This window comes from Branchiostoma lanceolatum, chromosome 2, assembly GCF_035083965.1.
Source record: "Branchiostoma lanceolatum isolate klBraLanc5 chromosome 2, klBraLanc5.hap2, whole genome shotgun sequence".
Classification (NCBI taxonomy): domain Eukaryota; kingdom Metazoa; phylum Chordata; class Leptocardii; order Amphioxiformes; family Branchiostomatidae; genus Branchiostoma; species Branchiostoma lanceolatum.
This window is the reverse complement of record NC_089723.1, coordinates 22,610,940-22,632,827: the sequence shown is the minus strand read 5'-3', so window position 1 is coordinate 22,632,827 and position 21,888 is coordinate 22,610,940. Positions and strand designations below refer to the sequence as shown.

Here is a 21,888-nt window from a genome sequence, read left to right as displayed (position 1 = left end):
TGACATATGGGCAGCAATGACGTCGATAGAAACTTACCAGAGTAAAGTTCAAACAATCATATAACACTCCTCAAATGCTAGTTTTTCGGATGGTCTACTCACGGTGGTAAAATCAAGCATTAATCTCTTGTATGGAACCATTGTTGGGTGTACACATTTCAAAACAACAATTAACAGCACTTAATGTGCTACCCATGACTTCACTTACATTAAAGAGCATATCGTGTGTTATATCATATTATCACATAGCTAGATGGCGTCGACCAATCAGAAGCCTCCATTGCCCATGTGTTATGGGGCCATAACACACCCGTGTTATAACACACCACTTATTCCATTTTGTAGAGGGGGGCGTCTTTTTTATGAATCTTTTACTTACCCTTGTTTACAAAAACTTTTTTTTCGCAAAATTCACAAAATGTTCTTAGAATACGTGAAAAAAATGAACAAATTTTAATTTAAGTGAAATCTAAACGAGAGGACTAAAACAACATTTTTCACACCCCTACCGAGAGAGTGGAACCGTCCGCAAACGATAGTTGTAGCAAATTTGTCGGACATCATCACCCGTCCCACAGTTTTAAGTCGAGGAACTGACAGACGCCAACTTAGAGTCAGTTTTCGGGTCATGGGAAGCTGGGGAAGACGCCCAGGAACATGCTTCAGCAGTTGAGAGGCAAGGAAGCTGACGAGTGTGACCAACAAGAAGCAGCGGGCACACAGAGTCCCCTCCCCACTCATCACATTGTATTTCCCGAAGTAGCAAATCTTGGCAGACAAAGAAATCGCCCATGAAACCTCCTACGTTTCTACCCAAGAGGACCCCAGGCCGGTATATTCACGTTTCTGAGGGGTTTTACCTGGCGAAAATTTAATTATTGCCGGCAAAGTGATGTTGCCTTGTTCAAAACAAACGCCCCCCTCCCCAGGGCGAACACGTAACTTCCCCAAACCGATGTTCTGGCATCGAAAGAATTACGGTCAAAATCGCCCAAATTCGTACAAGTTTGTACCTACAATGATCTCGGCTCGATATGTGTACGCTTCTGTGAGATTTCTTTTCCGGCTTGAGCAATAATCATCCGGGGAAACTACAAGCAAAGGGGAGGTAAACATGCACGATTCTTACCACACCTAGGCGTCTAACAACCCGTCAATTTATAACCGTGTGGGCTCGAAGACAAGTCACCGCTTGTTTAAATTGGATTATATGAAGATCATATGGCAATATGTACAATGGATTGATTTTACATGTATAGTATTAAATAAAGAATCTATGTATTATACAGAAATTTGTCTCTCTTATATGGGTCAGTTTAGATTAGGCTGTGATAATAACGTTAATGACCCGCCTGTTCCTCGGTGTATATGGTGTCATAACGCCTGGTCATGTGCTATAACCACCTCATAAAACCACCTCGTTCGCTTCGCTCACTCGGTGGTTTTATTCGGTGGTTATAGCACATGACCAGGCGTTATGACACCATATACACCTCGGGGCGGGTCATTAACCCTTAATTCATATCATATCAGACCGTTATGTGATGTTTGGGAACCATCATGACGCCTGGGTCCAGGGAGCCATTGACGACACCAGTTCAACCGCCATAAGTCTCGAACTCACCAGGGTAATGGGCAATCTTCTGAAGGAAGGTACGGTACGATCGAATTATTCATGTTTACATATCCATCCATATTCTTGGTTAGATAGCTGTTTGGATTTTAATTTTTTTTTCAGTCATTGACGAAAGACAGCGAATGCTGTCCGAATTGTCTGACAATTTATATCTTTATATCCAGTTGTTTGAGTGGAATGGTACGTAGCAATTATAATCTATGACGACCTGGTACATGTAGGATATGTGTAGATTAGGGATCGGAAGCACCACATGTTACATTGTACGTAGATAATATAATGTAACGTACATTTTAATCTAGCATTTTGATCTTTCCAATGAATGTGCTCTCATTACATTTGAAGAGAAGTGGCGTCCTCGTCGGTCTGTTGTTTTTGCTGCATGGGGAGCGGAGGAGTTCGGTCTGTTTGGATCCATGGAGTATGTTGAGGTGAAAGCTGGGTTTTTTTTAAGAAATGCCCTTCATGCCGACGGAACATTTGTCTATTCGTAACATCCGTAAATCGAACGCGTTATACTATTTTGTCCGAATGTCTACTGCTCACGATGGACATCATAGAAAAAGTGAAGACGCTTGGTGTATTATTTGCTTGTATCGCTTTAGAATGTTTTTGGCGAGAGAAATACGTTATGCAGGATAGCAAAGTCATATACTAACATATCTCATTCCAGCAATACGCCAAACTACTTGGAGAACGCCTCGTCACCTACGTCAATATGGACGTTGGAGTCGCAGGTAGTTACGTTACGTTGCGTTATATAGAACAGTCTCTTGCATTGTCTCAATTTGTTAGGCCGTTATTTGTTTCATTTTTACCCTCAGAATTGTTACATCCATATATGCTACAAACCTGTTAGAAGGTATTCGCTAATTTAATCATGTAAGACTTTGTGACAATAGCATATACTGTAGTAGTCCATTGTGCTCTGCTGCTGCAGTTGTCTGGACATAGCCCATAACCTGATAAATCGTCTATTTGTACAGATAAGGCCCTTCTTTTCATCTGAGAGTATTTCCACTGCTTGTGATGACTTGCACACAATGGAGAAGATAGCCTTGTTTCCAGACTAACTTCTGATAATGTCTCTTTTAACCTACTTGCAGGAAACTACAGCCTTGCTGTCGGAGCAAGTCCGTCCCTACGTAACGCCATTTTTGAGGCCACAAAGCGGGTCTGTACAAACCTGATATGATATCAATCGACCATCACCACATATAAACACACACCCACAAACACACACACACACACACACACACACACACACACACACACAAACATACAACATTGCATTGTGACACGTTTAATAATATGTCTGTGTACACACAAAAAAAACATCAAAACATCAACTGTAAGGTTTGGTCCACTCATACGGGGAAGGAACCCTAGTTCTCTTCAAGTGTGTTGTGGGTCTTCCAACGTGCCCGAGGTGTGGCTCACTCCAACACAGAACATAACGTCCTGTCCGAGGGGCCTCCCTATAGAAACGAGGCTTTTCACCTGAATGAAGTGAGGAAATTTGTGTTATATTCCCAACGGCACAACATCGGGCATGTCAGGGGATTCTGAACGCTTTCTTGCCACTTTTGTCTATATGATTAATCCATGTAAGTATTTCTTTAACATTCTTATTTATTTGCACCAACAAAGCAATTGACGCCAGCAATGCAAACCGGATAGACTAACGTATTCAGAACACTGGCTGAAAAGCTTCGATAACCATGCATTAGAAGTTGGCGACGTCAAAAACTCTCCGTCCCTTATTGACAGAGTCTGGGGGCTTCGTGGGAGAATCACTCTGCACGGTTGTTCGCTGGTTTATAAGACAATTGTCAGATCTCCTGCCTGCTAAACACAATCATTTACAAGACAACTTATTACAATCTCTTTTGCTAACCTGCAACTGGATTCTAAGTTTGATCAATCATCAAAACTCCTCTTTGTTGCTACAACCTACGCCTACGGCACGTGTATTTTCCCGCCGCCATATTATTCCCCAGAATCCTGTCGTCAAGCAGACGACAAAGGTTTGTGAGGAACACTTTTTTTGTCTAAATGTTGCTTGTGATAGTGGACTGAAGACGATATTTTCCTCAAAGTTTGCCCCTAACACAACAAGGAACACATGGACATAGTACTATAACCATTGCTACGGCATCCAGCTAACTTCCCATGAATAATATACACGTTGCCATGACGGTGGGGATCGACTTTGAGCGACGTTCTACCGACTCAACAAACGGGATGTTACCGAAGGCCCGATGTGTGCGGTACGACCGTTTTTTTCGTGTATTTTTTTTACTTGGACACGTCTATATCCATAGCACTCTCCTCAAGGCAAGGATGGAACGAATACCTGCTGTATAAAATGTAATTATATATATATTAGCGGTAAGATATTCAAGACGAATCTTCTCTCCCGAAATAATGTTCACACCTGTCCGACAACACCGTCATTGTGCGTGCGGCGGACGGTAGTTTCAAGTTGAAATATTATGGTGTCAGCACGACTATAGACAAAATCTACCATATATATGATTAGTGCAAAGATAGTACATGATACTGACTGAATAATAGAAAAAAGGATGGTTTATTGTTCTGCTAGATTGATTTCAGTCAACCATTATCGGAAAAATGGCGAATTTATGTTACCCAACGTTATATATCTTTTTTTTTCTTTCTTTATCATCCTCGTGAGTAGATTCCAAGTCCTCACAACGATCCAGACCAAACGGTATATGATGACTGGGCACAAGGCGAGGAAACTCCATAGTACGATTTTTACTTTCTTCACCTTTGATTAAGACAAATTTACTGGCTAAGACTTCATGGGGATATTCCTTAAAGATATACAACACTCTAATATCTGTCGTATACACATCAACAGGGGCTTCAACGATTGAAAATTACGAAATGCTATATACTAGTACTCTGATAGTATATTTTGATTAATGGCCACAGACCTACATGTAGGCAGCTAATCAAAGACTTATTTCTCCTCAAATATGCTTTACCAGATCTTCTGTTTTGAATGATAGGCTACCAGTTTATTTTGGCGTGGCTACCTGCTTCTAAACCAGGCTTACAGTTGTAATCCATGTTGTTCATTGATTGTTTCGTTAATTCACAGCATCGGTGGCATTACCTTGAGCACGGACCACTCTTCCTTTGCATTGCGAGTTGGCACTCCTGTCATGACCATGGCTTATGATTACGACAAGGTAAGGGAAATTCCTTACCGCCAGCAAACGTTTACACTGTAATATTTATTTCAAACTGTTCCTTCTACGAAGAAAAGTGAGTTTATAATAGAAGCCACTACATTGCATTCGATTTTTTTCCGTCTTTACATGCAAAAAGAAAACCACCTTTCTCTTAACACTACAACATTTAAACCCAGACAATGCAGACGAAATGGGTATTTTCGTCCTCCCTTGTCTCCATAAAAGACTTCAAACCTAACGAGTTAAGCTTTAGAGTTAGCATTGAAGTCAGAATATATCATTCTTCATTCAGGTTTTTTTGTCTTGCCGTTTGCTAGTAGCCTGTGTGCAATAAACGTATCATCAAAATGGAGTGCTGTTTTTTTTTTTTTTTTCAAATGATTTTAATTTCAACATGGTACATAATTTCGCCAGAATACATAATTCCGCCAGGGTTCATATATTCCATCAAGGTACATAATTCTACCAGAATACATAATTTCACCAGGATATATAATTCCACCAGGGTAAATAATTCCGTCCGGGTACATAATCAGGGTACATATTTCTAACATTGGGTACATAATTCCACTATGGCACATAATTCCGTCAGGATACGTAATTCCATCAGGGTACATAATACCAATTATTCTCTGCTGTTTGGAAGCTTAACATTGTATAGTGAACACAAATGCAGAAAAGGAAGGAACACATCATCCCTCATGAGTTGTCTAGGATTATCTTTACATTTTAACCAGGAGACATAGATCGAGTACTTTGCTATTGTTAATAAGCTAGCGCAGCATTCTTTGGATGCTAACAAGACTTCATCCTGAGTAATGCTTAATCTGCACCAAAAGTTTCTTAATCTACTGCATTCTAAGAACATGTGTCCATAATCTTCGATCTTTTCACATATATCACAGGTAGGGCTGTAGATGTTTCCAGACAAATGGAGTGCTGTTATATACTGTTATAGGAATGATGAATCTGCAAATTAAAATCATCATCATATATTTTGTAATAGACAGGGTACACGACTGGGACTAGCTACCCTGTGTACCATACTGGTTATGACAACATGGACGTCATGGAACGTTTCGTGGACCCGGACTTCTCGGTTCATCGTGCATTAGCCAGAACAGCAGGTAAAGCCCATGTTACACATTCAGGACCTTCGGACGACTTTGCTCCCGACCATTCCCCAACCAAGGTCGGCGCTGGGTTGGGAGTAGCCTTAAATCCATCCTATCCTAGCTCCAGTTCGCTCCTCTGATCGTATCCGAGCACAATATGACTTTCCCAGCTTTGATGATTCAAAATATAAAGTCGGCTGTGGCAGACGGCTTTGATAGTTTTTTAGTCAGCCTCGCCGACTAACTTCCAACCACAGATGACCTAAGCTGCTCACGACTAGCTCCCAATCGTGGTCTGGAGAAGGTCGGGAGGCCGCGATCGGTTATGTGTACCTTGTGAGAATGGATCTTTGCAACTTCGAAACATTGTAGACCAAACATTCCCACAGCTATTCCTACGTAGCACGTAAGGCCTGCAGATTTTCATCCGGTTGTAACAGTGCAATATATTTGTGACAGCTGTCAGTCTAAATGTTCGTCTCCATGACCTAAAACATTTTACTTATTATTCGATCCCTGTCATGTTTTAGGGGAGCTGCTGAGGTATCTATCGGATGAAGTACTTCTCCCTCTGGAATGGGAGCAGTATGTCCCAGTCCTCACTGCCATTCTAAACGCCACGGTAACAGATTATGGCACTGCGTTAGAGGAACAAGGCATCAGTCTGGGTAAGTATATAATTATGTAGATGATAATTCCCATATTCATGAATGAAGCCAACGACGTAAGTGGGAATATTCCAAAGAGGAGCTTCAACCACAGACTTTGATTCTACCTAAAACTAAACAGAAGATACTTGTTATCCACAACCTATAAGATGTGCCTATTCCACTTACGTCAACTGGCTATTAATTAATGTTGAGCTTTGTTGACATTAATCAGTCACTTTTAAGGTTTGTATTTTCACAGTCTCCACCGCCTTATCAAAATGCACTTCTTTCATCTTCTTAAACATAACTTGATGAAGTCAATTATTGTTAAAATTTCCACCGGCTGAAACACTTCTTACCATCAGGTTCAAAATGTTTGCTTCGGCTTGTTTCTATGTGTATTTTGAAATATTTTGAACTTACGAATATATTTTACACTTAGATGGTTTGGCATCAGCCATTCAGAACTTCAGTGATGCAGCGGCTGAGTTCAAGAACGTAATGGACAGAATAGACAAAGACAAGTGAGTGCCTTATTACATGACTGTATGTGAGCCAAAATAGTAACTGTACATGTCTGAGTTTGTAAATAAGACCAAAGGCCCATTCACGGTTGTGCGTATATGAAAGGATCTATGACTTCCGTACTGACATTCCTTTGGTGTAGATAAAGTTTGCGGCCAAAGAAGTCATTTTTTTCGGTTCGATAACCAGGCTACATAACTTCTTTCGGGCAAACTTTACCTAAACCAAAATCGCAACTCATACGATCTCGAATATACGAACAATTGCGAACGGGCCCTTACACCCTCAGTAAATACATACTTGAGAGTGCGAACGATTAGTGACAAAGAATTTTATACCAGTAGATAATGAGCTAATATCTTGTAACGTTTTGTGTGTGTTCTTTTTTTTTTTTTGAAATCACATTATGTATAGTGTGCATCATATTAAGTCAAGGGCAGCACAAATTGTCATTTCATAGTTCATAAAACAGGGCATAACTTTGTTGTGACACTAGAATATTATCTAAATGTTTATCTTTAAGAGTAAAATCTGTTATAGCCAACATTATTAATGAAGACCAAACTGGGTTTATACAGGGGAGGTTTATAGGGGACAATATAAGACGGATACTTGAAACAATTGAACATTATGAACAGGAAGATTGACCTGGACTAATATTTATATCTGATTTTCAAAAAGCTTTCGATTCGATTAGATGGGATTTTATCATAAAGGCATTAGAATTTTTCAATTTCGGTCCACAGTTTATTGCATGGGTTAATGTTTTGTATAATAATGTTACCAGTTCTGTGTTAAATAATGGGTATATGTCAAACCCTTTTAGTTTATATCGAGGTGTAAGGCAGGGCTGCCCTCTCAGTCCTTATCTCTTTATCATTGCTGTTGAATTGTTATCAATTAAGATCCGTCAAAACCACAACTTGATAGGCCTCTCTGTTAAGGGTAAATCTACAAAAATATCACAATACGCAGACGATTCAAATTTCCCGTTTAGTCCAAATTTAACCTCTTTCTATGCCCTCCTTCAAGATTTAGATAGTTTTTCACAAATTTCCGGCCTCTCCTTAAACCATGATAAATGCAAAATACTTAGACTCGGATCTTTAAAAAACAGCAACTTTAGATTGCCCTCCCATTTTCCTTTTCAATGGGTAAACGGAAATGTGAAATTGTTGGTTATACATATACCCGAGAATATTGACACTATCGTTTCAGCAAATTTTGAGCCTCTTTTAACTAAATTAGATAGACTATTGTATCCTTGGAAAGGAAAAAAATTATCACTATATGGTAAAGTAACAATCATTAATTCCCTTATTATTCCACAGTTTACCCACCTCTTTCAGGTCCTCCCTATGCCAGACAAGCAGTTATTTATAGATTTTGAGCGTAAAGTGTTCTCTTTTATCTGGAGCGGAGGACCAGAAAGGGTTAGCAGGAAAACAATGTATAATTCAATAGAAAATGGTGGTCTAAATCTTAAAAACCTATATGCATTGGCACTCACAATAAAAGCATCATGGGTGCCTAAACTGTATTCTAATCCAAGCTGGTTTAGTGCTTGGCTTTTAAGAGTGCATCCAAATGTGGTAGAAGATTTATTTCCCTTTTTTCAGATCAAATCTGTACAGCACCTCAAAATAGGTTCCTTTTTAAGTGAAGCCTTATTGGCTTGGTATAAGTTTCAATATAAGACCCCCACAACCGCTAGAGAAATTAGACAACAATTATTATTCATGAATACAAATATATGTATTGAAGGTGTACCTTTTGTATTTAATGCTTTTGTCAATAGAAAAATTGTTTTTATAAATGATATTGTGAATTCAAATGGTAACATCTTGACTTATGATGAATTTTCCACGAAATATGGAACAATTTGTAACCATTTTAAATACACACAGTTGATTTCTGCCATTCCAAGCAAATGGAAATCAATTTTGTGTAATAATTTCCCAGATCAAGTATGTATACCTTTAATTCAGAACTATACATGGTTAAAACAGACAAAAATCAATAAATGTATGTATAAATTCTTTCTACTTTCCAATAACCTTATGGATACTGCACATAATGTACAATTATCTTGGCTGTACCTCTTTGACTCCCCCATCCCATGGAAAGTAGTATACACTTTGTTGACTTACTGCACTATAGACCCAACACTTAGGTTTTTTCAGTACAAAATCTTACATAAGTTTTTACCTACAAACAGATTATTGCATATTTGGAAATTGACTGATGACCCGTTGTGCTCATTTTGTCATCTTGAAGAGGAGACTTACCTTCATGTGTTTTGGGAATGTCCTAACTTAATAGCTTTTTGGAATAAACTCAAAATTTGGTACCTTCAAAAAACAGGTCAAGAAATTCTTTTAAATGGTTTTAATATCATTTTCGGAAACCTTTTCCCAGGCACCCCTGTAATCTAAAACTTTATTATCTTATTAGCTAAATATTTTATATACCATAGTAGAAAGTCCAAAAAAGTGAATTTTGAATCCTTTATTGTTTATTTATTCTTCTTCAATAAAGTTGAATTATATATGGCTACAAGGAAAAATAAATTGGAAAAACATCTGGGTAAATGGGGCAGATTATGTGTGTGAAGTACATTACATTTTGCCATACCTTCTGTGTTATTTACACATATCATTCTGTCAGTTTTTACTATTTTTTGTTGCATATCTATCATAAATCACATTATTTATGTACATTTATGTTATTTTGGTTCGATAATATTTAAGTTGGATGGTCCACCGCCTTTGCTATTTCTTTTATTTTGTTGGAATAAAGAATAATAAAAAAAAAAAAAAAAAAAAAAAAAAAAAACAGGGCATAACATATACTTTCAATCTGTTTTGTGCTTTGAATTATGCACACCAATACACATATTTCTGAATTTCACAGTCCGATTCAGGCGCGAATTGTAAACGACCAGCTAGTTGCAGTGAACAAAGCGTTTATAGACACCAACAGACAACATGTCTTCTTCAAGTAAGTACAGAAAACTACACTGCCAAATAGGACTTCCTGACAGAAATATCTGAATTCTAGTCTTTAGAACATGAATCTTAAAGTAATAACAGAGCATACAGTAGCCACAATTTTACTCTGATTTTGGATTAAGAGTCATGTATTTAAAATTGAAACATATGCCCGTCACATAAAACATGTAAGTTGTTAGACTAGATCTTTTTGTTTGTCCGTATTGAAATCTATATACTGTGCACAAACATCCTATGATACACATTTTGCTGATGACTTACTTTTGTAGTGTGTCGTTTGTGCAGCCGGCCGGCAAAAAGTGTATTGTTAGCCAAATAAAGGCCCATAGAGCCTGCTATGGAGGCTACACAGTCAGTGATAGTTGGCAATATAATATACAAGTTAAACTTTGTACATGTAAAAGAGAGTTAAAAAAGATATGTCACATACTGGTATACAGTGAAAGCTGTTTGCTTGTTGGAACCCTTTACTGTGTGCCCATACTATAACGTTAGTACATGTTCCGGTTGTGTTGACTTGGTCTTTCACTGGTTCCCCACAGGCACGTGTTGTTCTCCCCTGCCTACTGCACACTCGGCACGAGTAACTCCTTCCCTGGGATAGTAGATGCCATGTGTGGAGGTCCACAGGGGGAAGGTAACCACACAACTTTTTAAAGTATTTCGATTGCTACTTGCTGTAACGTTACAGAAGAACTTTATTGCATGACTACTGTAGCAGGTACAAAGTATGGCAACAACAGTTAACATAGAACAAGACATAAGTATGGAATAAAACTATTCACTACAACAAAATGACTATCTTAGGTTTTAACGTTACATGATTCAAGTTGGGCTAATTTTGAGTATCACTATCTTTCTAATAACAAAACAATATATTTGCCTATTTTAACACTGTATGAGCTGTTGCATTCAAATATATAGTCGAATCTATCTGTGGCATTAAGTGTCTTAAAATGATGGAAACATCTGTTATTCTCAATTCTTACTTTTGTTATTTCAAACGGTTATTAGATTTTCAAAAACTCTGAGTGACACATACTATATTTTGTTTGATTCATTCTAGGTTGGGAAGAAGTTAAGAAGCAAGTTGCTGCCATTAGTTTTACTATCCAATCAGCAGCTGATGTTTTTAATGATGTAGACAGCATTGCTGGGCCAAAATAGTGACGTCATGAAATAAGAGTGCTGTTTAAACTGCACATGCGCAGCGAGATGAATTTTGGGTAATGTGTCGAAGGTAAAGGCCACAAAATTGTTAACACTTCTTACCTTGACCACCCTTGATACATGTTCACAAACATTTTTGTCTCGGGGACCTTCTCTTTTGACATATAACCCACAATGCATCTTAGTGCGCATGCGCAGTTTGAACCTTGAACCAATCTATTATAGGTGACAAAATCCAATAAAATTACAGCAAGATTGGCAACATTAAAAAGATGTGGTCTCTGTTAACGTTTTCGTTTTTAGCCCACATGCAAATAAGGACCTCGCATAATAAATCATATCAGTCAATCACCTTCTCTACCAAAATAACACAAGTTGTCCAATGTATGAAAATCTTATTTTCACAAAAAAAGATATCGTACCATTTCCTCATAAATGATGTAAATTATAAAAATTATGATGATCCGTCATCCCCTTCTTGCGTTATTCTCTTTCAAAATTTGAGTCAAAATCAGCTCCTGCAGTTCCAAAAAAGCCGCTATATATAGGGGGTCCAAATCTACAGGACATATTTTCCTAACAAAGAGCTATCCACCACTTAAAAATCATGACTATAGCATGTTCAGAAGACGAGATTTGAAAAGTAAAAGTTCCCCTGCAGTACCATTGAAAGTCGCTAGGGGGCCCAAAATCCAATCATTACAAGGTCTCCCACAGACCTACAAAACCTACAAAATATGAAGACAATACATCCAGGCATTCTTGAGTTATCGTCCCATGGACTTTCACATTCCTGTACAATTCTTAGAATTCTTGCAATCTGCACACAATATAGTAAAAATTTGGCTCGCCCCTGAGGCGTCGCCAAAATGGACTCCTAGACTGCAAATCTTGGATTTCTTTTCAAGGTAACTTAAATGGGAGACGTTAATGAATAATGTTAACTGATACACCATTATTAAATGTTTTATTAAACATTTTTTTCAAAAACAGTGCATGGTAAAATAGACAGTAGCCATCTTCAATATACGTTGTTGACTAAAACAGCCCATACATAAATACCAATATCAGTTTTAGCCAGCAAGCAGTCTCAGGGAATGTGCAAATGTCAACAACGTACTGTACCATAATGATACACACACTAAGGGATTCTCAAAATTGAGTTTTTAACATGAAAATCAAGAAACAACAGCAGCATTGAGCATTGTTTCTTCCCTGTAACAGGATCAAGGAATTGTTTCAGTGTGTCTTTGTGTTTCCATTATCGACACTTATTTCCATTGACAAGGAGTTAGGCTAAAGGTGCCATGATGTATCAAATGTCATTTAAATTCCTTTGTAAAATTTCCTGTTATATGCATGTCTGTTGCCATGTGGGAGTCAGTGAGAAAAACAGAATGATGTATTTTCACACTGGCTTCCATCAGCAAGAAATTCACAAACCTTAAAATTCAAGGAGGTTTGAGATTTTTGATTTCTAGCTTTAGGTTGCCATCATCACAGAGCAGAGCAGAGAGCTTGTTTCTTTTCCATTCGTGTCTCTGTCATGAATTAATCAAAAAGAGGTTTAATCTTTTAAGTTTTGTGTAATCGTGTTCATTTTAGCTTTAGTCTGTGTAACACATATTTTCACTGTCAAGGGCTGCACCCATAGGCTGGCTGCTAAAATTGTGATTTGGGGCATGGTCAAATTCATTGTACAATTGTCACATGATTGCAATCTTACAAAAATCAGCTGTCTTGTTACAGAAAAGGATGACTTTGATCCTTTTCAGCAGTTGGTTCTGTTGCAGCCTTCTTGAAAATTCTACATGAGAATCGTATGACGACCTACAACGAATGTGACCGCGCACATAGGCTCATTTCATCATACTGTATTCCACAATCATCAAGCAATAAACATATAATGAAAATTAATAATTCCAACAATACACAGAAATCAAGACTTTTAAACTGTGCAGACTTTCCAGGCATCTAGTTTTAACAACCAAGACACCTTTACTTACACAATTGTACTTATTCACAAAACCTAAAACAAATAACAGAACTTATTAAGAAAGTGGGCAAAAAAAGAAAAAATGCAGACATCATCTACTGCCATAAGTTATGACAAGAGACATTATGTTTATGTGAAGCTGATTTTCAATGAACATAAACATCAATTTGTCCACAAGTGCAATTTTCAAAAAAGTCTCTGGGTGCCACTATTTTCCACATCAAACAAAGTAACACATACATACATTAATGTACATACTTGGCTTGTACATAATTACATTCACAATGGTGTGGCAATGGATATGACAATGGGGCAAGAAGGGCAACATCACAGGGGATGTTAACATGAAGATACCTTGTCTTTGAAAATGTGGAGGGGTTAGCTGAAGGGTCAACATGTAGCTTAAAATCTCTATGCAAATGCAGTTCATTACATTTGGTACTGGTTTAATCATCATCATCATCTATCGGCCTACAGGTTTAGAGTGATGTATATTACATACAGACCGATGATTTGATCATTTGACCACTGTACATGAAGCTACATCATACATGTAAAGCCCCTGTCACACATTCAGGACCTTCACACACCTTTACTCCCGACCACTCCCCAACCAGGGCCAATGCTAGCTCTAGTTCGCTCCTCTGATTGCATCTGAGCAGAATTTGACTTTTCTGGGTTTGCTTTGATGAAAATCAATAGTAAGCTTGCAACCTTACCAACTAATTTTCAACCACTGATGACCTTGCTCACAACTAACTTTCAACCATGTACTGGAGAAAGTCGTAAGGTCATGGTCAGCTATTTGTGACAGGGGCTCTAGCCATAAGACACAGATGTTTGGTACTGCATACAACACAATGCACAAATATACATACGCATGGCACGTTCTGCAAACAAGCAATTTCACATCAGTGCACTCTCCTGTATCAAAATAGCCTTACAATCAACTGGTTATGTTACCTGGTTATGCTTTGGTCACTATTGCAAAAAAGGGCACTGCCGGTAAGTTTACGGGCCTTTTTTTTTTTTTTTTTCATTTTTGGGCATGACCCCTATGTGGCCCCCAGGGATACCCTGCTACTACCAGGCTATTTTGGAGCATAGCCGGGTAGTAGATGTCTTAAACTCAGAGTTAAAAACAACCCGGGACCCGGGAACAAATCGGTGCCGTAAGCTAATCGTGAGAACACAGAGAGGTACTCCTCCCGGTATCCAGCAGACCACCAGGACAAATTTGTGGCTTCGGCCAGGGCTACACCCCCTACGGGCACCTGTGCAAATGTGACCAAAGCATGACTAGGAGATTTCCAACATTATCACTCCATGATTTGATTTCATTAATTCATTCAACTCTCAATACAATAAATACAAAGTCAGTTCAGGTGCCATCCTACAACATTACATGATTGTGTAGCACATATATTATTGCTAAATTTCACCTTTTATCAAACTCCATTAAAAAGGATGGACTTGCTCGATATTTAGATTAATTCCTCTTTTCCAATTGCAGTGGTGTCTGCCTCAACTAAAAATCAAATTATTATCTAAAAATGGCTATTTTTAAAATTGTTACCAGCAACAGAAGTAGATATGTTTGAAAATCTTATTTCATTGGATTACGTCAGTGTACTAGATTTAGAGTTAATAATTCAAATAACAAAATGGTGGTTCCTTAGTTTGTTTTCTAAATTTTGTAACAAAAAACAAAAAAATCATCTTTGACTAATTAGACCAATGCAACTATAACTTATAGTTAAAAAAAGCTTTTGCTTTCTATAACATGCAAGTAGTTCTCTAGATGAGTCCCTGTTGTCCAAGGTAGACCATCACGATCACCAACAGTACCAGGAAACCGATGATAGCAAACCATGTACTGATCATATCTGTAAAACAATAACGGAACACAATCAACAACTCTGAACAAATCATAAGTCTTTCTTTGAATCTTATCTTATTGCTGTCCTTGTTAATGTAATCAAATTAGGCTGTATTTCGAAAAATATGATTTGAATGTTCAAGTAACTTCATGCATTTCACACACCAAATGATCATTGACTTTGTGTAATGGACTCTCTGTTTTCGGTACGCGGTGTGTCTGTTTTTTGTGTCTGTATGTGTCCATATTTATTTGAATACACTGTCAGTTGCGTGGCTGGAAGTCAGTGAGTGGGAAGATGACCACAAAGGTCAAATTTGCCAGGGTGGCAGGAAGTAGAGTTCAGAGGAGATAGAACTAGTAATTAATCAGACATGACAGTCCAGATCAGAGGGTCAATGAAAGAGGCTACAAATTCATGGGAGGTACATGTACTATCATTTTTGGTCTGTACTGTATGTTTGTTTGTGTTTTCACAGTTATACATTGTTCATATGCCAGTCACTTTCACCAGAGTGGCAAGAACTCCTCAATGGACACAGTAATCAAAACATTACTTGCATTAATAATGAACTAAGATCAAACAAGACATACTAGAAAGTTTGAACATTTAAAGGTGTGAAATCTATGAATTCTTATTCATGTTTAAAACAATTGCTGACAAACTAACTGTAAAATTATTAATCATATTCATATGTTATCTCCTTTAAGACTTATAATTCGGTAAATGCTTAAAGCAAATATTATCCTCAACTTACGTCTCGGTCGCATTGGCGTCAGATTAACGTGATGGTCAGCTGACACACTGACCAGGGCAGTCTCGGCCCCACTGGTCAGTTCTGCTGTTACGGCGTTGTTCTTTAGGAAAGACAGACCTGTCACAAAGATGCCATGGGCCTCGCTTACACGGTGGGCTTTCTGTGGAAATTATGTCAAACAAACAAAAAAGTCAGTTGATGCTAATAATATTGGTCACAATTGGAAAAAGGGGCCCCGCTGGGTAGTTTGCAGACTGTTTCTGTTCTTTCAGGCGTAACCCTTACGTGGCAACATGGAGCACCCTGTGGTTACCAGGCTATCTAGGGGCACGGCGGGCCCCAAGATTTTCAAAACTCAACTAAGTTAAAATCAACCTGGTCCCTGGTAACAAATAGACACCGTAAGCTAATCATGAGAATACCTCTGGTATCTGGCAGACCACCGGTCTAGTTTTATGGCTTTGGGCCCCGGTTGTGCTACTTTCCCTACGGGCACCAAAGTAAAGCTGAAAGCCCTGTGTTAAAGGAGAGCCTAAAAGCTCATTAAAATCTCTCCACACTTTTTGTAAATATGAGGGGTCCATCCCGGTGTGAGTGGACCAAAGGTTACTGTCAACCTTTTGCAGTTTGTACTTGTGTTACACCTAATCTATTTCTAAAAGGTGGTTTACCGGTTTTGTGGCCTAAACGAGTATCTACCTTTTTAAAAGCTACCATCAAACATTTAAACAGGTGTTTCACTGGACTTGTAGCACGTTGGCGACCTCACTGTAACTGAGTGATTTGACAGAACCAATTTCATACATAGAAAACAAATCTGTTTACGCTTTGTGTGTTTTGTTGTCTTTTAGATCATACCAGTAAATTTTGCAAGAAATTCCCATAATGAAGTCAAAGGTAACACAATTAATCTAATTGATCCAAGAGATTGCCAACAACAAGCCACAGTCCAGCGAGATACCGGCTTAACCAAATTAACTCTTACCTGCAAACTCCAGGACACATATATCATGGTATCGCCTGAGCCAGTTCCGACCCCAAGAAATACTCCGTCATCACTGGAAAATGAAAAGTGGATAGTTGAGAGCAATCAACATTGTAACATATAAATCTTAACTGCTTGATATTATTAGAATAACTTTTTCAAGTGGACCTGAAAAACTGGAATTTGCTTACTTCTTTATATGCCATTATTTGCCAAGAATAATATCATTCCTTCTTATTTTCAGTTAAGGCCCCTATTCCACTAGACAGTGATTCCTATTAGCGACCATAAGCGACCAAAATTGGATTTGTATGACCTTTGCTTTGTAAGTGGAAATTATGGTGCAAAATGTCAATCAAGTATGATTTAGGAGACAACGTAACATACAAAATGTATAAAGATTTGTTCTCTAGCTGTTATGAAATTCATTGAAAAACCTGTCGAATGTTGGGTCATCCAGCGGTCGCTCAGCAGTCACATTCTCTTGTGGAAAGAAGGTGTAAAGTACATGTACTATATACCATGGCATCCACAGAAAGCATTTTGAAAACAGAAAATAGTACCTGACGGTTAGAGAAGACAGTAGTTCAGTGCCCGTAGATCGGGTCTTTACAGGAACAAACTTCATGGCGTCCCACTTGGTCAGGTAACACGGAAGAGGCTTCCTCTCGCGCCGCGCAGGGATGTGCATCGTGTAGAGCTGTACTGTCGACTTCTTCTCCTGTGACGTGCCAAACCTTCAATGAAAAATTGCAACAACAGTCCATAACTACAGACCTGCATTAAAACTATCAGGTACAGGAATTGGTTACAGATATTTAGGTACATGTCCATTTTTTGCGGTACTGTACCAGTACACAGAACCAGCAGTACAGCGAAATATATCAATTGATTTTCTTTTCTTATCTGTGACAGGGGATTAAGCCAAGAACATAATGTTCTGTTTTTTGATAAAACTGAATAAGGAATGAAGCAATGTAGTACTAGTACCTGACAGCCTTTATTCTGTAGCTCTTTTCTGGCACCTCTCTATCCCAGTGTAGTTCTGCCTCCCTCTTACCGCTCTCAACCTTCCACACATAGGCATGGTAGTCTCGAGACACAGACACTATCTGTTTAACAGCAATACAGGTTTTAAAAAATTGTACATGTACACAACACTGATCCACACAAAAATTAATGAAAACCATCAAATAATGCATCACATGTACTACATACAGGATACCACTTGCAGCAGAATGAATGCTGTTCAGAGCTAAGTTACCTTGTTCCCTGATGGACTGATATCCAGATCATCAATCTCATCCAGGTGGGCTTTGATGTCCAGCTTCTTCTCAAGCTTGGGGACCTGGTAACCATTGAAAGAGATTAGATACAACTGGAATTCTAGATGCTCTTTCATCAAGGGCACCCATCCTTAATTACCAGTAACATCTTTCAGTTGACATTTGAGGCACAAAAAAGATAAGATTTTGAAGTTAGCTATAGAATTTCAGATTCAAGCGCTCACATTCTACTGTTCTTTATGTTGCGAACCTGTTCCTAAAATTGAGTTTTGAGCCAAGATGTGTAATGTACTATCGATACAGAATGGTTTTACAGATGTGTCTTACCTTCCATACTCTAACATGCCCATCTGCTCCCCCTGTAGCGATGATGTCGCCATCCCTACTGAACCGTACCACTTTCTGAAATGGATCCTCCTTGTGGAAGTCAGTGTCAACGCAGGCCAATGACTCCACCTTGTAATCACTACTTGTCTGATCCGTCACCTCTGTGGACCTCTCTACCTTGTGTCCAGTTGACCCTTTCCTCTTTCTCAAGTTGGCTTCATTTTCTGTGTTAAAGAATTTTGTAATCACTATTTACTACATTTGGTCTCTGCTACTCAGAGCATTTAACAGAATCCACTAACACATCATAATGTACAACTACAAGTGCAAAATAACAATTATATACGGAAAATAAACATATTGGCCTTTCACATACACAAAGCAAGGACTTTTGGTACGTGCATGTAACACTATTTGCAAGCTGGACACTTTGGAAAACACTTGGCTTGAACCTGAAATGTTCATGAGCAACCTATAGCTTTTGACTCTGGTTGCACAGTGAGCAACCTGGCTTTAAAAGTATTTAGAGCCCCGTTAACCAGCCTTATAGAGGTAGGTGAAAAGTTTAGCATCATACTAAATCTTTATGAACATTATCGTATGGCTTCATGTATTTTCAAGGACTGAGTTATGAGTGTTGAAAGCTTTGTAGCATCTTGTTTAATTACAGGCAACATACATGTACATTATGTTACAGTTCACTCTCGACATGCAGTGTGCGTAAGTTCAGATAGCTCACAATATGTCTGCCAGGTAATATCTTTCATACACATTAGGTTCCATACTTTTGAGTGAAAAAAACACACTGCAAACAAAGCAAAGTGCAATTTCAACTGGCCAGTTGACCAACCAACCGGCAGATTTGGTTTTCTTTCCACGTTTTCTCCTTCCTCTCTTTCCACCCTCTCTCTCTCCCGTCTTCTTACCCCTCTTGCCTGCTTGATTAACTCTACTTGCTTCTAAACACATTGTCAAAGACAGACCACAAAACAGGAAGAAGGTGAAAGAAAGATTGAAAGTGATCACGAACCAGTTTAGCTCACTGAGGAGCTAATTTTTCACTGGCTGTGAGTGTGACAGATAGAGAAGACAGACACTATGTACAGAATTTACAAGTTCATTGTACAGGGGGGGATTCCCCTAGAATGTAATGAACAGCAGACCACAGCTTAACATCCCATCCTAATGGAACAATCAGTTCAACCTTAGCTGAATGTGGTTGCATTGTACTTCTTGGCAGAAAGCTATAAATAGAATTTTGGCACTCTGACAAACGCAAAGCGTGCTGATCTGGTATATGGGGGTCCTAAATTTTACGCCAAAGTCTCGAAGATTAGCAACACTCCGCAAAACCACATGCTGTCGCAGAAAAGTTTATTCCTTTGTTGGACCGTTTCTTGCGCTCCTTGACTATACTGAACCATGTTCTCTACCATCCGTGCAGGACCGTTCTTTCCAGCAACCCAAAATAGGAGGACATTGGCCTGATTTGATCACGCTTATAGCAGCCCCCGTAACCGGCCTCCCCCTAGAATCCGTGGGGAGGGGCCATTACAGTCCCGGACAGCTGGGGTTTGGGCTATACAGACAAGGAGGATATATCTCAAAAAATACCTTTATCTGCATCTTGCTCCCCCTCATCAGGTGTCTCCTTGCTTCTTGTTATTCTGAACAGCTGACATTTTCCGTCCATCCCAGCTGCGACCAGGTGCCCCTTCCCATCAGACTTTGCTGCGAGGCTCATGACAGCCCGGGGGTCGGTGCTGTGCTTGTGGATGCTGGTAGCAACACATTTCTTCCCCTCTCTCTGCAGCTCAAAGATTTCCTACGAAAACATTCAGCAACTCATGAATAGTGATGCGTACCTAAACCCCGGACCTGGTCCGGACTGGGCCTAACGCTTAGGTTCAAGTCCAAAAAAACCTAAACGTCTGGAAACAAGTCCGGACTCAAAACAAAAAATCTCTCACTTATGTATAGTTGTACTCCCTTTTTGTCTTAAGCCCTCATAAACCTTCCTTAGATTGTGACATTTGCAATGAAAAAAATATGAAAATATTGCTGTTTTGTGTTTTATAACTGAACTTTTGGGTTTACAACTGACTCTATATAATTTCGCATACATAGTTTTCAAATTGCATGTAAGATATATGCCAATTTTTGTAACAGAAAAAAAATATATTTTAGCACAAATATGCCATTGGGTCAGGTCCGGACTTTCAAGTTCGGACCTGAACCTAAACCTCTGGACTCGAGTCCGAACTTAAACCTAAACTCGGGTTTAGGTACGCACCACTACTCATGAATCTATATTGGAAATGTGAGATTGCCAAATGCCACTTTTAGGACTCCTAAGAATTTATCCAGTTGCCTAATCTATTATTTTACAACATGATTGTCCACCTGGATGTAAGACTCTAACCTTCATCGATCATTTATTCCTTATCACTTACTGAATGAATTACCCTTTTAATATGGGTAATGAAAAATCTTAATTCAAATAGCAATTACAACAGTTACAGAGTGTGGCATATGACAACTGCATGTTCATTTATATGTTTACTCCATATTTAGGAACAGGTAGCATTGTTGATGAACAATCTATCCATTTGAATCCAACATAATTTCAGTAATGAACTTATTGTCATTTTAATAAAGTACAGTACAGTGCAATTTTGTAAACAGCATATACGACTGCTAAGTATAGTGTACGTGTCACAGTCAGTGCAAAATATGCTGCAATAGCATGTAACTCATTGTAGCCTTACTTAATTTTATAGGACAATCGCTACGTGTACAAGTTATGTACACATATGCGTCATATCATGCAAATACCCTAGCGGCCAGATCTCATACCGGAGATATAAAATATTATACTTTAGCTAGACAACTTACTTTTTTTTTTCTCGTGACTTGGTTTCCTACACAAGTGCACGGTAGAATCTGTCATAAATTGCCGCCCGTAGTTGAAGTAATTTATAGCCAATGTCACCGGACACTGACAGCTGAATCATCAACATCTGGAAAGAAACCACCCCGAAAAGGGGGAGGGGGGCAAGAGACCTGCGATTGCGATACACAACCTGACCATGCATAGATAATCGACACTCAGAATAACATCACGTCTTTACCATGGCATTCTCGACACCTGTCCTGGCCTTACCGCCGCCTCCTGCCACCAGAATGTGCGCGTCGTCCAGCAGAGTGACCGCGTACAGGGGATAGTTGGCACTGCACAGTCGGACCGCCATCTTGATGGCTTGTCAGTAGACGATTCCACTTATATTTAGTGTACAACAACATGCAGCCGATTACATAATCCTTTT

General features: G+C 38.9%; 2 protein-coding genes across 3 annotated transcripts; one reads left to right on the top strand and one right to left on the bottom strand.

Moving 5' to 3' along the window:
- The first annotated feature begins 1,536 nt into the window (after positions 1 to 1,536).
- Positions 1,537 to 11,602, top strand: LOC136427983 (aminopeptidase NAALADL1-like). The gene is made up of 12 exons (XM_066417220.1): positions 1,537 to 1,653; positions 1,982 to 2,067; positions 2,310 to 2,373; positions 2,743 to 2,810; positions 4,338 to 4,408; positions 4,767 to 4,857; positions 5,867 to 5,987; positions 6,506 to 6,643; positions 7,068 to 7,149; positions 10,064 to 10,150; positions 10,704 to 10,798; positions 11,228 to 11,602. Exons 1-12 carry the CDS (start codon positions 1,545 to 1,547, stop codon positions 11,326 to 11,328), a joined length of 1,113 nt encoding a protein of 370 aa, XP_066273317.1. The 5' UTR covers positions 1,537 to 1,544; the 3' UTR covers positions 11,329 to 11,602.
- A 1,588-nt stretch (positions 11,603 to 13,190) lies between these two features.
- Positions 13,191 to 21,834, bottom strand: LOC136427982 (guanine nucleotide-exchange factor SEC12-like). Of its 2 annotated transcripts, XM_066417218.1 has the most exons (10): positions 21,694 to 21,834; positions 20,177 to 20,387; positions 19,417 to 19,521; positions 18,563 to 18,786; positions 18,214 to 18,297; positions 17,940 to 18,061; positions 17,513 to 17,686; positions 16,950 to 17,022; positions 15,965 to 16,124; positions 13,191 to 15,213 (listed from the first exon to the last, which is right to left on the bottom strand). In XM_066417218.1, exons 1-10 carry the CDS (start codon positions 21,811 to 21,813, stop codon positions 15,125 to 15,127), a joined length of 1,362 nt encoding a protein of 453 aa, XP_066273315.1. In that variant the 5' UTR covers positions 21,814 to 21,834; the 3' UTR covers positions 13,191 to 15,124. The 2 variants fall into 2 exon arrangements, with proteins under 2 accessions (XP_066273315.1, XP_066273316.1); XM_066417219.1 differs by lacking the exon at positions 19,417 to 19,521.
- Positions 21,835 to 21,888: the final 54 nt, after the last annotated feature.